At 44.7% G+C, this 15100-nt stretch overlaps 1 protein-coding gene across 5 annotated transcripts in view; it reads left to right on the top strand.

The window, feature by feature from the left end:
• The first annotated feature begins 2742 nt into the window (after window positions 1–2742).
• Window positions 2743–15100, top strand: part of LOC144098284 (uncharacterized) — a 29747-nt gene continuing 17389 nt past the window's right edge. Inside the window, exons 1-5 of one of the 5 annotated variants that reach the window (XM_077630796.1) lie at window positions 2743–2879; window positions 3736–3900; window positions 5312–5399; window positions 6783–7081; window positions 14707–14955. In XM_077630796.1, the coding sequence (XP_077486922.1) occupies window positions 2832–2879; window positions 3736–3900; window positions 5312–5399; window positions 6783–7081; window positions 14707–14955 (849 nt within the window). In that variant the 5' untranslated portion in view covers window positions 2743–2831. Of the gene's footprint in view, window positions 2880–2953; window positions 3037–3057; window positions 3346–3385; window positions 3513–3735; window positions 3901–5311; window positions 5400–6782; window positions 7082–14706; window positions 14956–15100 lie in introns of those variants that run through there. The other 4 variants (XM_077630797.1, XM_077630795.1, XM_077630798.1 and 1 more) reach the window with 4 other exon arrangements.

Raw genomic sequence — 15100 nt, 5'->3', positions numbered from 1 at the left:
GGCCGAATATCTGTTCTGCAGCAATATCTTGGATTCCTCTACCTGCCCTCTTACTGCCAACTCATTAATGGGCTTGTGTTTCACTAGTTTCTTCCATGCCGTCTTCAAGTCTAGGCTATGAGAGCTCACCATCCTGTGGTCACTAAAACGCACCTTTCCAAGGACCTCCACATCCTTCACATGCCACGGTGAGCACATGGTATGGAGTCTTAATTTTTAGTTTCACTGTTTGGGCTTTTCCATGTCCACTTCCTGTTCTCGTTTGCAGAAGAAGGTATTCATGATCTATAAATTATTCCTATCTGCAAACTCTACTAGTAACTCCCCCCTGCTATTCCTATAGCCTATGCCATAGTCACCTATCGCCTGGTCTCCAGCCTGCTTATTGCTTACCTTCACATTAATGTCGCCCATCAGTACAGTGTACTGTGTTTTACTTTGCACATTGCCGATTCCATGTCTTCATAGAAGCTTTCAACAATATGGTTATCATGGCCGGATGTAGGCACATAGGCTGCACCACCTTCAATCTGTACCTCTTATTAAGCCTAAATACGATAGTTGCCACCCTCTCGTTAACGCTGTATAATTCCTCTATGTTGCCAGCTATATCCTGGTTGATGGGGAATCCCACCCCTAGTTCTCATTGGTCCGCTAACCCACAATAGCGCAGTATGTGCCCGCCCTTTAGTACTGTATACGCCTTATCTGTCCTTACCTCACTAGGAACTATGACATCCAATTTAATACCTGCTAATTCCTAGAACAGCACTACCAGACTAGCCTCACTGGATCAGGTTTTGGTGTTAAACGTCGCAAGGTTCAGTTTCCAATGGCGGCCATCCGGAGCGAGAGATTCTTGGCACCCTCTGCTGCACCACAGATCTGATCGCAGACTTGGTCAGTTGCTTCCCAGCCGCTCGGGACTGAGGGTCGATGGTTAATTGGTTTGTTCATATAGGAGGTTGTGGTCAAGTACTACACCAAGGTGGCTGAACCTGTTCTGGTGAGGAAGTGCGTTGTCGGTTCTGGTCACCGAGACCAGGCTGTGCCCCAGGCCTGGTTATGCAATTCCATCTACGCGCTAACTTTTCATTTTTTTTCCGGTGGAGAATTGTGTGGCACTAGGATTTGAGCCCCGGTCCTCGTGCTTGTGAGGTGGATGCTCTACCTCTATTCTACCGCTGCATCCTTCAAGTAGTACACCATTCAATTTATAGCCTCCTGGCTCAATTTTTTTCTTGATAAGGCTAGTAAGGCTGAATACTTATCAGCACCCCTTCATATATCAGTTATTGCATGACAACTTATAACACAAAAGAACAGTTTTCCAACCTCTCTACACCTAATTTTCTGCATATAATAGGCGCATTTTTGCATTTTGTTATGTAAAATGTACTTTATGCTGCGATACTGGTTTTTTGTTTTCAGCATATTAGCTACTTGATGTTTTTCACGATGTGAAGAGGAAGCTGGCTTGGAAAAAAAAAAATTCTCTACCCAAGCTGTTGAACACCTTACACAAAAGGCGTTTTATGGTCTCCTTTGCGCAAGAGCCTGTTTAGCGGCATTCGGCTTTATATGGGTTCAGGTTTCACACTCGAATGCTTTTAGTTCTCAACAAAGCGAGTGCCCAAGTTCCATTTCTTTTGGAGGAGCCAGGTACTGCTATTTGCATTCACACAACACACTGTCACTCTATAAAATGGCATGCTTTTGCAAAAATTTGACAGCTGGTGATGACCACAGGTCAGAGAAATAAATTTCGATTTGAAAATTTACCTCTCAGGTCCCATATCTGTAATTGATGTAAGCTGTAATGTGCCCAGAAATGGTAGCACAACCATGTCTTTTTTTTTTTTGTAGACGTGTTCAATCAGTATTCATGGTTCGAACGTATATATGTGCACGTGTTATGTTTCATGTGTATTATGATGTAAATGACTCATCTTTGGCCACACATGCAAGTGAGGAGCTGTGACTAGCAAGAGCTTGAGCGTTCCACTTGTGTTTGTGTTCAGAGCTTAATAAAACTATGCGAGAATAGTGCGCTAGCCAGCGCCGCCATGTTAAGCACTGCATTTGAATGAAATGATAATTGTGGTTTATCTGCTATAAAAATTAAAACCATCCGTTGAGTGTAATCTGTTGCTGCTGTGAAAAGCGCCCTCCTAGGGGTGACCTTGTTTTGCTGTATTGATGATTGTTGACAATAAACAAACGTTCGTTACGCACCCGTGAATGTACTCCTCGATGACATTTCGTGCTCATTGGACTGTATTTCACTAGAAGAGCAAAAGTAGTGCGGTTAATCGTTTTGAGACAGTTGCTTTTCCAAGTCCCTTTGCTTCTGCAGAACAGTGATGTTTTCTATCTGTCGCATCCTTTGTCGTTCCAAGTCCTTGATCACACCTTCGTGAAGCTGACTGCGTTCGACTTCTTGCCTGAAGTGGACATAGAAAACAATTCCTGCAGACACCGCGACGGAGCCCGCGAGGCAGAACTTGGCCATTGTTGACATGACTGTCTCGAGCGGACGAAAACAGTCAAAACACACAACTCCAGACACAATTTAAGCGACGGTGATGATGTAACGAAAATTGCTCACAAGGGACTCTCACGCGACGCATACAAACTGCAGAATCGCACACATGCTCGACGATGGCTCGGCAGCTGCGACATTTTCACCGCCGATCCCGATCGGCAAGGGCAAACCGCTAGGGGGATCAAACTCTGTTTAATGGCGGAAGCACTGTCGGACTGATATACGGCACCAAAACCACACTCCTAAACTGCCGAAAAACTGACCAGCCGTGCTCCACGCGGTCGATATGGCAGTACAACGAGCATCATCTTTGCTGCTTGCGTTCAAAGCAAAGGTGAGAGAGAGAGAGAGCATTGGAGTGTACTACGTATGCGTTCCAAGGTGATCGGTAGTAATGTTCAGTGAGATGGCCGCTGCCGTCAATAAGCTGTTTTCGGCGCAAGTGACGCGAACTTCGGAGCAAAACGCTGCCTTGCCGATTTAGATTTGGTGTATGTATTGTTCTAGCTGACGCCGTTGAACGCGCCATTAAACAGCGGCGAAGCTGGCTGCATGACGCGCTGTGCCCACTTCGATGTCCATCTGCTATGGAATGCGATATGGACTAGTTGCTCCTGGTTTCCTGGTCGCTCCGCGCGATGAGCGCATCAGCAACGGGGTGGGTTTCGTTCGTTGGGTCTCTGACGCGCGCTAAAAACTCGAGTTTTCAAACGTTGCCGTCGAACTCCCCGATCCTCCTTCCATGAGTTGTCAGTGCTACTGATCGTATTGCAGTTTTTGGTGCGAAAGCACTACGATGGGTAAGCTCCGAGCAAGATGCTGCGATGTTTGTGGGTTTGTATCAAGAGCGTAGCGTAAATATTTCCGTGAGCGTGACAACGTTGTGGCAGAAGCGTTCATTGGCGTTGGCATTGAGTAAAGGAAATGCGCGTAACTGGCTCCCTGGGTCAGTCAGTCGCGCTTTGAGGTACGTGGCGGTGGTGTGCGCCTGCAAAAAACCGTGCTTTCGCTCAATATTTCGTGCTTAGCAATGCTAAATTGCCAGCCATATAAGTGTGCAGCATGACTGCTATAGAGTGAAACGATTTTAGCATCCGCAACATTTTTTTGTAAATTATCAATTTTACCGACGACAATTCGTCCTCTTGTGGCAGCGGCGTTCAAGTGCATACTTGCCAACTTTATTTCAGATTGAAGAATCCGTAGCTTTGGTTCCAGACATGGTGGCTGAGGAAAAGCTCAAAGCTGTGCAGTTCTGGAATGTTGTCTCGGAGAGATTACAACAGATCGTGAATGATAGTGCTGCTGACATCAATGCATTGGCTCTCAACATGCACAGTGAAGACATCAGTGTGGTACGAAGCTGCTCTCAGAATCTTGGCCTGCAGGGTTTGCCGTAGCTAAAATTTTTTAACACGCATCTGCTGTGCCTGGCAAGGAGTAGTCAATTTAATATGTAAATTGTTAATTGTAGGGTTTAACGTACCGAAGTGACACACAGGCTATAAGGGACGTTGTAGTCAAGGGCTTCAGATCAATATAGGCCATCTGGGGTTTAACATAACATCGCACAGCACGTGGGCAGATTTATATTTCGCCTCCACCAAAATACGGTCGCCGTGGTCGGGACTGAATTCGTGACCTTGGGATTAGCAGCCGAATTGCAAAGCCAGTGAGCCACCGCGGCGGGACGGTTTAAACTGTTTCAGCGTTAATTTAACTTGGCAAATTTATCGTCTGCACAGCGAGGACTTGTGCAGTTGGCACTCTAGCATTGCTGCAATATCGTTCATTAAATTTTGTTTTTGGATATGGTGGCTGTTACCTTTTCCTGACTGCTTGGCTGTGCATTAAATTTTGTGCTACAGCATGGCCAGGAAACACTTTGAAGTTTGAAGTTTATTCATTACTTTGTTATAGAGGTAAACTCGCAATAAAGCAGGAGCTAGAGGCGTAGCCTGACAGGGGCTCATGCCCTTTCGAGGAGTAACGGTAGACGGGATGCAATTTCACACAAAACTTGCAAGCATATACCATACATCTTGTACAGACAGCAAATGTGGAAACTGAACAGAAAACAAACTGTAAAAACACTACATATAAAACACATCTAATACACATAGCACACGGTCAAACAGTGCTCAAGTAGATCGAAAATTAGGTGAAGGTGAGCGAAAAATCTGTGAAAACTACCCAGAGGAGCAACCTTGGAGGCAGGTGAGCCACCTAGGTCATATAACCTTGTGGCGTCTTCACAAACTGTGCACCGTGGCAGGTGGCATTTAAATTAATGATTGATTGCAAGAGGTTGCTCGGGAAGAGCATCCTGGGTTGCTTAAGCCCTGCCCTTTGGCAGTCCCTGTCATCGCAAGGCAGTGGCGCATCGCTTAACTGCTGCACCGCTGTGCCAGGAGTGGTATGAGCACTCCCAGGGATCTATGAATGTTAGGTAGAGAATGACCAATTCTGCATATATGGGCATTAACCCATTGACGCTATCGCATCATATCATACCCCTAAGGTGGTGCTTAAATGCCCCCTCCAATTTTGTATTGCTCATGTGGGCAGGTGCATTATATGAAATAGTTACACAACACAACCAATAATGCCTAATTCTGACATCTTTTTGATGAAATAAAATTCACAAAATGTTTTGCCATGCTTTCTTTGTGGTGCTAGTAAATACCTATTGTGCCAGGCTTAGCTTGGAATTCTGCTGTTTCGCTTTGTTTTGCTAGCTTAACACTTCATCCATTGTGTTTGAAGGCCACTCTAGATGACCAAGAAGCACAAGCAAAGATGTCGCAACCCTACATGGAAACTCATGCATATAGATCTGAAAGCTTGTACACAGGTGAGGAATGCTTACTGCATCCTGTAGATTTCAGGCATTATAATATGTTCATTAGAGTTGGGCAAATGTCCATTTGCAAGTTTGTACAGTTATGGTTTTTAGAAGTGAGATTGTCCCTAATTTACAGCATGTACTTGTGTGAGGTTAGTGCCAAGGTAATATCCATTTCATGCTGCTGAAGGCTCTTGATGTATTGTTTCTGCATTCGAGCCTTGCAGGCGTTTGCTTACATTTAACTGTCCAGGTTGTAGTACCTCTTAAGCATACTTCTAAATGTTTATGACATCATGTGCAGGCTTTGACAGTTACAGAAGGTCTGGTCTATGAAATTTAAAGCACTTAATTGGGTTAACTTGCGGCTGTAAAGCAGTGAACGGTGTTGTGGCAGAGAGGCACAGTTGGCGAGTTCGCAAATGATGAACTTAATAGCCCAACTGTTGTTTGTCTGCACTTTCATATACCTTGGCATTGTCTGCACATGGTGGGTTTGGCTACAAGCTACAAGCGTCTAAATCAGGCATTATCAAACTTGGTTCTGTGGAACCGTTGGGTTCCTTGGAGCGCTTTTGGCTCCCCAAGCACCTAAGCCCATGCATGCCTTAACCCCCAACTTTCACTACCCATCTTATATTGAGTCTGATCATATCATGATTGCTCATAGCATACTGTTTCAGTACACAGCCAGTCATTATTAATTGGATTTGGGTACTTGAGGCCATGAATGTAAAAGCCCTTTTGTGCCTGCATGTCAGGCAGGAAGGCATTGAAGCTAATGCATGTGGGGTCCCTTAGCACCTTTTGTAAGACATTGGGGTTCCCCGAGCCCTTATTTGAATAAATGGAAAATTTGATATCTGGTGCTTAAAAGACTACAGTGCATCCAGGGCAAAAACAACAGAAGGAAAACATGATGCATGCGATACAAAGGGGATGTGGAAGTGAGTAAGCTAAGGCATGAGGAATGTTATTGGACTGCATGCACAACCTGCTGCAACCTGTTATTCACCTACTTTTTAATGGACACAGCCACAGCAAATCTCACTTCTGTTAATTTTTATATTTTTTACCATTCACTGGTCTCCTGAGAACACCAGATTTCCCAGGGTGCAGTATGAATTTGAATAGCTGCTGCCCTTGGAAAACACTTTTTTTGCATGCTTTTCACATCATTGTTATGTTTGCAGGCAGCAGCTAATGACTCTTGTTATTGCTGGAAGATAGGTTATCACATTCAGAGAATAAGCGAGAGCAGTTTGCTGCCATAAAATAAGTAGACCTAAGCTTTGCATTTACAGGAATCTCGTTTTCGACTAATGGCTATAGGGTTTATGTTTACCGTGTCATTGGAGTCATGACATCCTACGAATGTTTTGGTGCTTTCAGAAGCTATCGAAGGATTCGATGTAGCTGATGCTTCGGAAGGTCACCAGCAAGAACTGTTGGCCTTGTCTGCTGAGCTGGAGCAAGTGGGGCCCACCCAGCCACCTACACAAGCAAATTTTGGAGCTGTTCCACTGGAGCATGAAAACCTCGGTGTGACCCCAGAGTCGTTGCCTAAGGACTCGGCTGTTCTCCTCATTTCCACCCAGGCAGCTGATGACCCGGATTCTTTTGATGCTGCACCCCAGCAGAGCCATGGCCCCGGGGTTCTACCGCAACAAGACTATGGCAGTGTCCTTCAGGTATTTGCATGGTGCGAATCTCTGATAGTGCATTTTCGAATCGCTTTTCAAATTGTACAGCTCTCCAGTTTCTCACCAATATCATGGCAGCGTGAGTCCAGACCATTGATCCCATGAAGGACTGCAGTGGCTAAACAGATGGGAATTACGAGTATGCACAGGGTCGTCTGCTCAGCTGGCCTGCTGTGTTCATTGTGTTTCGCTACAGTGGTCCTTCATTGGATGCTGAACAACCGTCTGGTCAATGTTACTGTGATATCGTGAAATGAAAGATTAGAGAGCTGTACCCAGGGGCGGATTTATGGGTCACTCTTGGAGGGGGCGGCTGGGTGGGGTGGCATCCTATTTGAATCTACTTTTTGGTCCAAAAGTTGTGCTTTTGCATGGTTTTCTTATGTAAAATATCTCTCTTGGGTGCCCATTCCTATTACATATGCCCTTGGCTGTACCTCTGTTTCATGTGGTGACTTTAAGCATTGATTTGACCACTAAGCTCAAATTGCATGCTTGTTAGGCACAACTGTGCAGCCAATTTTGGCTGTAGTCTTAAGCCTAGTGTTCCTTGAGTTAATGATGTTTCGTGGATTGCTGTGGGTAGTATTAATACGTGGTGCTGCCAGCTTCAATAACCTCTGAACAGCTTAAGTATAGGGTTCAATTCAGCTGAAATCTGATCAAAATTATTCTTGTGCAAAATTAACATGCCATTGACTGAAAATAATTTTACATTATTTTCAGAAATCAGCCCACAGTTTGTCTTAGTAAATGAAGAATCCATCTCATGATGAAGGTATATGATGTGCAGGATTTTAAATGAAGTGTCTCAGTAAATTCGATGAGTGTTGGTTTCCTTAATATGTATGTCATAGCGAGCCCCCTCTTTTCTGTGCATTTGTCTCCTCAGTAGCTAACTAGGACCTCGGTTCTGTCGAGTCTTGATGCCGTAGTTAGTATGGTTTTCCTTCCGAGGTTTACTTTGCAATAGGCACGCAAAACATAATCGAAGAAACCAATCCTGTAGTGTTCCATTTCCTTCTTAACAATCGTTAGTCCAGCCTTTTTCCCAAGTTTCAGAACTTAAAGGTGCACTAAAGAAGAATCTGAACTCGTCTTTTTACCGCGGGATATCTATCTACACGTTCCAGACATTCTTAGAAACTTCGAATTATTGTCCTGTGTGCGGCCGATTGCCCTAATTTAATTGGATTAAACGTCCCGGCTCCCTGTCTTTTTTTCAACTCAACGCGGTAGGTAGGTGGAGTCAACCAATGGGTGGAGTGCCTTTCAGGCAGTCCAGTGGCGGCTGCACTTTTGCTTTATTTTGTTTTTTAGGTTTCTGTGAATAAACAGTTTCAGTCACAGACAATATAGCCACGAATTAGGCCCACGGAAACAAAAATACACGGGGACTCTTTGATTTACGCGTCACTGCGCCGATGGCAGAGCGGCAAGTCGCCACAGGACTGGCTGACACGTTGGTTGACTCCTCCTACCTACCGCGTTGAGTTAAAGAAAAAGGCGGGAGCCGGGACATTTAATCCAATTTAATTAGGGCGATCAGCCGCATAGGACAATAATTCGAAGTTTCTAAGAATGCCCAGAGTTCCCGGGGTAAAAAGGAGAGTTCAGATTCCTCTTTAGTGCACCTTTAAGAAAAAGGCTGGACTAACGACTGTTAAGAAGAAAATGGAACACTATAGGATCGTTTTCTTCTATGATGTTTTACTTGGCTATTACAAAATAAACCTCATAAGATTCATTATAGCACAGTTCTACCGAGTCAGGGGCAGAACACGTCAAACATATCAAATCATTGACTTACAGGACAGATTCTTTTTGTTATCCTTTTGTCGTGAGAACAATAGATGATTAGAAGAAATTACCCAATGATATTCTTATAAATTCTGAGGCTGATGGCTTTGAAGCTTCACTGTGGGAATATTCTACGAGTACATAAAAATATTTTGCATACCAGCCTTTGATACATGTCATGCTCTAATTGTTCTGGGAGCATTGCTTCTCTGTTTCTTTTCCTTTAAAGTTTGTCAGTGGGATTTGCTCTTTGTTACAATTGCTTGTACTTTGTTATTTTGGCCACATGGCTTTTTTTTTTCACATCGAAAGTTTTCCACTGAGACTGATGATTTGTGCACTTTTCAAATATTCGTTTGTGTGCTTACATTTGTGTCTCCCAGCATTTTGTCATATCATGTGCTGGCACTTGCATGCAAGAATTGCTAATGTTCAAAGTGTTTGTAATTTCTTTATTTTTGTTGTATTTCACGTGCATATAGTTCCGAAAACATGTGTATTTGCAAAACTGCAACTCCTGCCTTGGCCTGTGCAGACGGTATAAATAAATAAACAAACAAATAAATAAATAAATAAATAAATAAATGAGGGTTCTCACTCAGCTGCCGCCCTCGCTGTTCTACCATGACCCATGTGGCACTCACCGAATACTCTGTCCGCTGCAATGAATTTTTAGCCATAACGTACGTACGCTACCAGTTTACCATTAATCAACATCGGAAATTTTTTTTAAAATCCCTACGCTTTTCTTGGTTTTGATGACTGTTAGCTTCCTTAATATGTATATCATTACGAGCACTTCATTTCCCCACCTTTGTCTTCTGTCATATAAGGTGTTACTTGATTATTTGTTCTCTCTATTGCATATGTGACATGTGTGACGAGCTGCACACATGCTTTTGGCATGACTGCAAGGAAAAACAAATTAATATTTGTATTGTAATGTCGGCCTGTCAGGTATGCACTTGTGACTTTGCTCTGTCCTGGCTCAGCAAACCACAGAAAAAAGTAAGAAGGTCCCCTGTTATGCTCTTTTTGTCAACAGCTGGCAGTACCGATGGAGTTCCTATCGTGTTAAGGGTGAAACTGTTTTGGCAAGCTGACTTTGTCATCAACCATATCAACAGGGCAGTGGTGCATGAAAATGGCTGTTCTCAAAATCCAATGATCAAAATTTGATGATGCAATATCGTCATCAAAGTGACTGCTACTTGATGCATTGAAAAAAATCTTCTGCAGACGAAGCACAATTGCATGAAGCGAGATTTTTTTGAGTTCACGCCATTCCTGGGGATGACGTCATTCTGGGAGCACTCTACGGCAGAACCTCAACTTCAAGGGCATTTTAAAAAATTGGAAAACGCTTAAGCTTCGCCTTTAAAAGTGGAACGCGACAGCGTGTTGCAGCACTGCCAGGGAATCCACGGAACGCCATCGCCCGTTCGGCGCGACGCCTTGCCCGTTAGACAAATCACTCTGCTATGTACGTTGAAATGGACGCGCAGAGCGGCCAACCACGTAGAAGCGCTGCCAGGCTCCTTGCCGAAACGTGCAGGACTCAAGTTGCAGTCGTAATTCGTCGGCACATCGTTCTCAACAAAACCGATGCCATGAACGCCAGCATAGCTTCTGCGCCGAGCGAACGGGCAGCAAGCCGCAAGCTTCGTGGTGAACGTGCTTTGGATGTGCGCTGCGTCGTTTGCCGCTCACCGTGCGATTCCCGCGTGCCCGCACGGCCCCACTGCGCCCGAACGAGATGAGCGGGAGGCACTGCTGTCGCGCGCTATCTGTTGGGGCAGTGGTGTACATTGCGAGGAGGAGGAGGAGGGATTTTTCGCTCACGGCCGACACCGACGACACCGCCTTTTCTGCGAAAAATTGAAGGAAAAGGAGAAAATGGGGGTGAGTTTAGAGAAAGCGCGAAAGGCAGGGGAAAGGCGCGTACCGCTACTGCTTACTGGCTACCATCGCCTGTCGCTCCTAGCACGCTGGTTGGTCACGGCGAGCAAGGAGCGCACGCTGTTGACGGGAATGTGGCGCCATCTGGCGTTGCCGCCCGGTGATCCTCCACAAGCTCACGATGCGGACTGCTAACTGTGAAACGAATGGCTTTTTTCTTTGCATCCTTCCTCGGGACCGAAACGAACGTTGTGCAATGGCTCAATCAGATCGGTTCCGCAAAGCCGTCCTTAGATACATAGAGAGTAGCCATAAGTGTTGTGTGCTAGGTCGTAGGATGTTTACAGAGAAGCGCAAAGTCCTTCGATGCTAAATGTAGCCAGAGCCTCTGGTGGCGTATATCTGTTTTACTTGCTTTACAGCGCTCTTATCTAAGGCAAACAAGTTGGTTTTGTTGATGTAATATAAAACACAAAAACTTGACAAAACGTATCTCTAGTTATTAACCCAATTTGAAGTATATTTGCTGTTTGTCCAATCATAAAGCTACCACTAAGTGATGTCATATCCACTGCTAAAAACCGCCACTGTATGGTGACTTCGTCAGCGCCATGAATTTGTTTTTGCGAGCTAATAAAATATTAAAAACGGGAGTATACGCGGTACGACCGATGCTAATAGCATCACTATAACTCATTCTATGCAACCAAGAGGCAATACAATGCACTGATTATATGTTTCGGGGCCCCGTTAAGTTCATCAAAGTTGTGACCATGTTGATTAAAATGTTCAGACACTACCTTCTGTATGTTCTTTGTTGTGTCAGCTCGATGGCTATTTAGTCTGGCGCTCATTGATTGCCCGGTTTCTCCGCTATATTGTTTCTGCCAAAAGGAGCATTGCAGCATGTAGATAACATCAGACGACGAGCAGTTAAAGCTAATATTTATATCAAAGATGAAGTAGCTTGCTGTGTTCCAACAGCAGTGCCGCTATGTAAACGCTTGCATGTCTTGCATTTAGGTCGAGAGCATGAGCTTACTGTTGGCGGAGGTTTTTATCGAGCCTAGCATAGTACTAGGATATCTCAGGTTTGTGTTGCGTCTGTATGTTAACCTTGGTGCGCCAGGAAATATTTTATTTAGTCGATCGTTGCTAGTTAAAATGGGGTGGTATTTCCACAGAATATTGTTTATATCTGGAAGGCCGTTCGAATATTTCGTTATAAGTGCAGGAGGCCACTCATTGTTAACTTCTTTTTGTATTTAAATGCCTGACCTCGTTTTAGAGGGGTTGCTTGTTGGAAAGCATTATTAAGGCAGTTCTAGGGATGGTTTCTATCACTTAGGGTGTTTTTTAATGAGTGGAGATGTTTCAAATAGTTGTTGTCAGTACATATTCTTTTCAGGTGTGTTGCCTGTCCTACAAATATGCCTTGCTTACAGCGTCTTGGATGATGGCTGGTGTCTTGGATAATACAATGGATGTTGTTGTGATGACGTCTTGGATGATGCATATTAGTAAATAGTACTTCACTGAAAATAAAAAAAGACCCGATTCCAAATTTACCTACAGCCTCTAACACATGGTCAACACATGTTCACCAAACTGATGCGGCCAGTTTTAATTCTATCGCTCTCAGAGCCCACAACATGTGGACACTGGATGCAGAACAGTGTCCCGAACATCTTAATCAACGCGGTCACAATTTCGATGAACTTAAACTGTTCATTCTTCAGTCTACCAGAGAGGAATTTTCAATCCGCAAATTTTAAAATCTTACAACCTGCGGGGATCAGCATATCCAGAGGAAACTTAGAATCTCTCAGGTACATTCCGGCACTTGTGTAATTCTTTAAAAAGGTCGTGCACATGATGAGAGCATTTCCCAGTGCTTCATAATGCCGCTTTATCATTTCTATCACCCTATCCTTCCTTCCCCTCTTTCAGTCACCTTTTTTCCCCTCCTTTTTTTTCTCTCTCTCTTCGTTCAATTTATTCTTCTACTTTTACCTTATGCCCTGCACCTCCTGCTATCATGTCTCAGGAACCCTTGGCGTCTGCATTCCTTCCCTCCAACTGCATTTCGTGCTTTCTCTGAACTCTTCCCTATTTTCTCCTTGGGTTGGATTGGATATGGGGCTTATCCCTTTATAACGGGCAAACATTAAAGAAACGCCTTAGCCAAGTCTGAGATGCTATGGCAGAGTCTGTCCTGCCATGTCGTCAACACCGCCTAATATTTAAGCCTATTCCAGTTTTCAAAGTGCCGTTTTGTAGTTTCGACTGCCCTGGCCTTGGAAATGGCTTCCTGTTCGATCACCTCACTGCCAGCCCCATTGTTCCCTCTTGGTTGTCCAAATTCGAGACCCAGTGCTTGTGGCTGGGTACACCCATCTCGTTGGCAGGGTTGGAGCGATCGACATGTCAGAACAACATGTTTAATGATTTACTCTTCCCGCCCGTACATCCCACACATGATGTCTGCATTGTCGTGGCCGGCAATCCGTGCTTGCCACTTCTTCATGTGCAGCACCCCTGCCCGAGCCTCGAAGAGAGTGCACAATCTCTCACTTGAGCGCAGTGTACAGTCCGAGAGCTGGCTTGGCTGGTCTTTCACAGCTCTGTCTCTGTCTCCACCACAGGCTCATGCACCTACCCTTTACTCCAGCAGGTGTCTTCAGTGTTCGTGATCGTAGGCAGTGGCATATCTTACTTGCTCCCCAACGCTTGTACCTTTTTCCAGCATGTACACACACCACAGTATAGTAGACAACGCTGTACCCTATGGACCCAGGGCTCCTCCCCAAAAGTCTGCGAGTGCATGTCCTTCAATTTTCTTTCTTTCTGCCAACCCCCCCCCCCCCCCCCCCTTCAATATTTTGTTCTACTATGATGCTGCTTAATTCCTTTATCTGAGTTTTTCAGCTCAATGCAGCCAGTCATACCAAGCCACCTGTTGTGGCTGGACACACTCAAGCCCATGTTCGCTATCTCTCCACGCTCTAGTCCCCCGGATTCTTTTCTGCTGAGCTGTCCTTTTCAATTTTACAGTTTTGGAGGTCAACCGGTTAATTCTCTTCAGCAGCCATCATGCCTGGACAAGGTTTACCCTCCCCAACCTAATACCCTTCACACTCACCTCCTCTCCCCCTCATCGGGCCTTGCTCCTCGGAGTGAAGACCCTATTTAAACCCCACCAATGATGAACACTTTACCCAGACGAAGACAAATCCTCCTGTCGAAATGTTGGCAAGCACCCTGAGGCTTTCTCCTCCCTTGTTCTCATTTATCATGGGTGATGTCACTACTGTGATGGCATACTATAGTATACCGATAATCACATGTACCATAATCTCTTTTAACAGCTCACTGGTACACCTGTGGCTGTAGCTTTAAGATCTCTTGGCCTGCGTATTATCATAGTTGTGGTAGAAAGCAGTGACCCAAACTCAGTGTGTTAAATGGATGAGTTGCAGTGCAGCGCTTATGTGGCAGCTACACTGTGTGGAAGCAGGACTAATTTTCTTTGCATACCACCAGATGGTGCGAACTGTCACTGCATATTCTGTCATGCTTGCACTTTTTTTTTTGTGGAGATAAAATGGTGTGGGTTCTTCTTTCATTTAGTCTGGAATGCTGCAACTCTTTACTGTTCGTTTGAGACATAGGCATGCTGTGTTGCTTTTTTTGCCACAGGTCATGTTTCATGTTTTCATGTTTCATCATTTGGTTGGCCACTCTTAACACCTTTAGGAGAAACTGCAAATAGGACAGTACAATAGTTCAACTGCCTAAAGTTCATACAGTATTTGCAATGGGGGTTCATTCACGAAAATGTGACCACTAGTAATGGAAAGCTACATGTGGTCAGCTTTTTTGCTTGTTTTGCTGCTTCCTTATTGTACTCCTAGATAGGTGGCAAGACAGCAAGCTTTCAAGAGCACAAGGATGAGTCTGAAGAGTGGCAGTCTTGCCTGGAATATGCGCCCAAAGCAAAGCCTCAAAGGAAAAGACGTGCTTCTGCAAAGAAGGCTGCTCCGAAAGGCTACATCAAAAGAAATGCTACTCTAGGTGGCAAAAGGGCTGTAGGAGCAACAATTTTCAGTGAGCCAGGCCATGCTGATCTTTCAACACCAGATGGCCGCTTGCAAGGTGCTCAGGTGAGGCGCTTGCAGAGCTGTTAAGTTGTTAACTACAAAAAGCTAATGTAACATGCAGAAATTTTGTGTTCTCGCTTTAGCTGATGCACCTTTCTGACTTGGTATTTTAGTTGTGGGTCAGCACGTACGCCTTGGAAGGCTACAA

This window comes from Amblyomma americanum, chromosome 7, assembly GCF_052857255.1.
Source record: "Amblyomma americanum isolate KBUSLIRL-KWMA chromosome 7, ASM5285725v1, whole genome shotgun sequence".
NCBI classification, from domain to species: Eukaryota; Metazoa; Arthropoda; class Arachnida; order Ixodida; family Ixodidae; genus Amblyomma; species Amblyomma americanum.
Note: the sequence above shows the minus strand (reverse complement) of the source record. Positions and strands in the feature narration are given on the sequence as shown.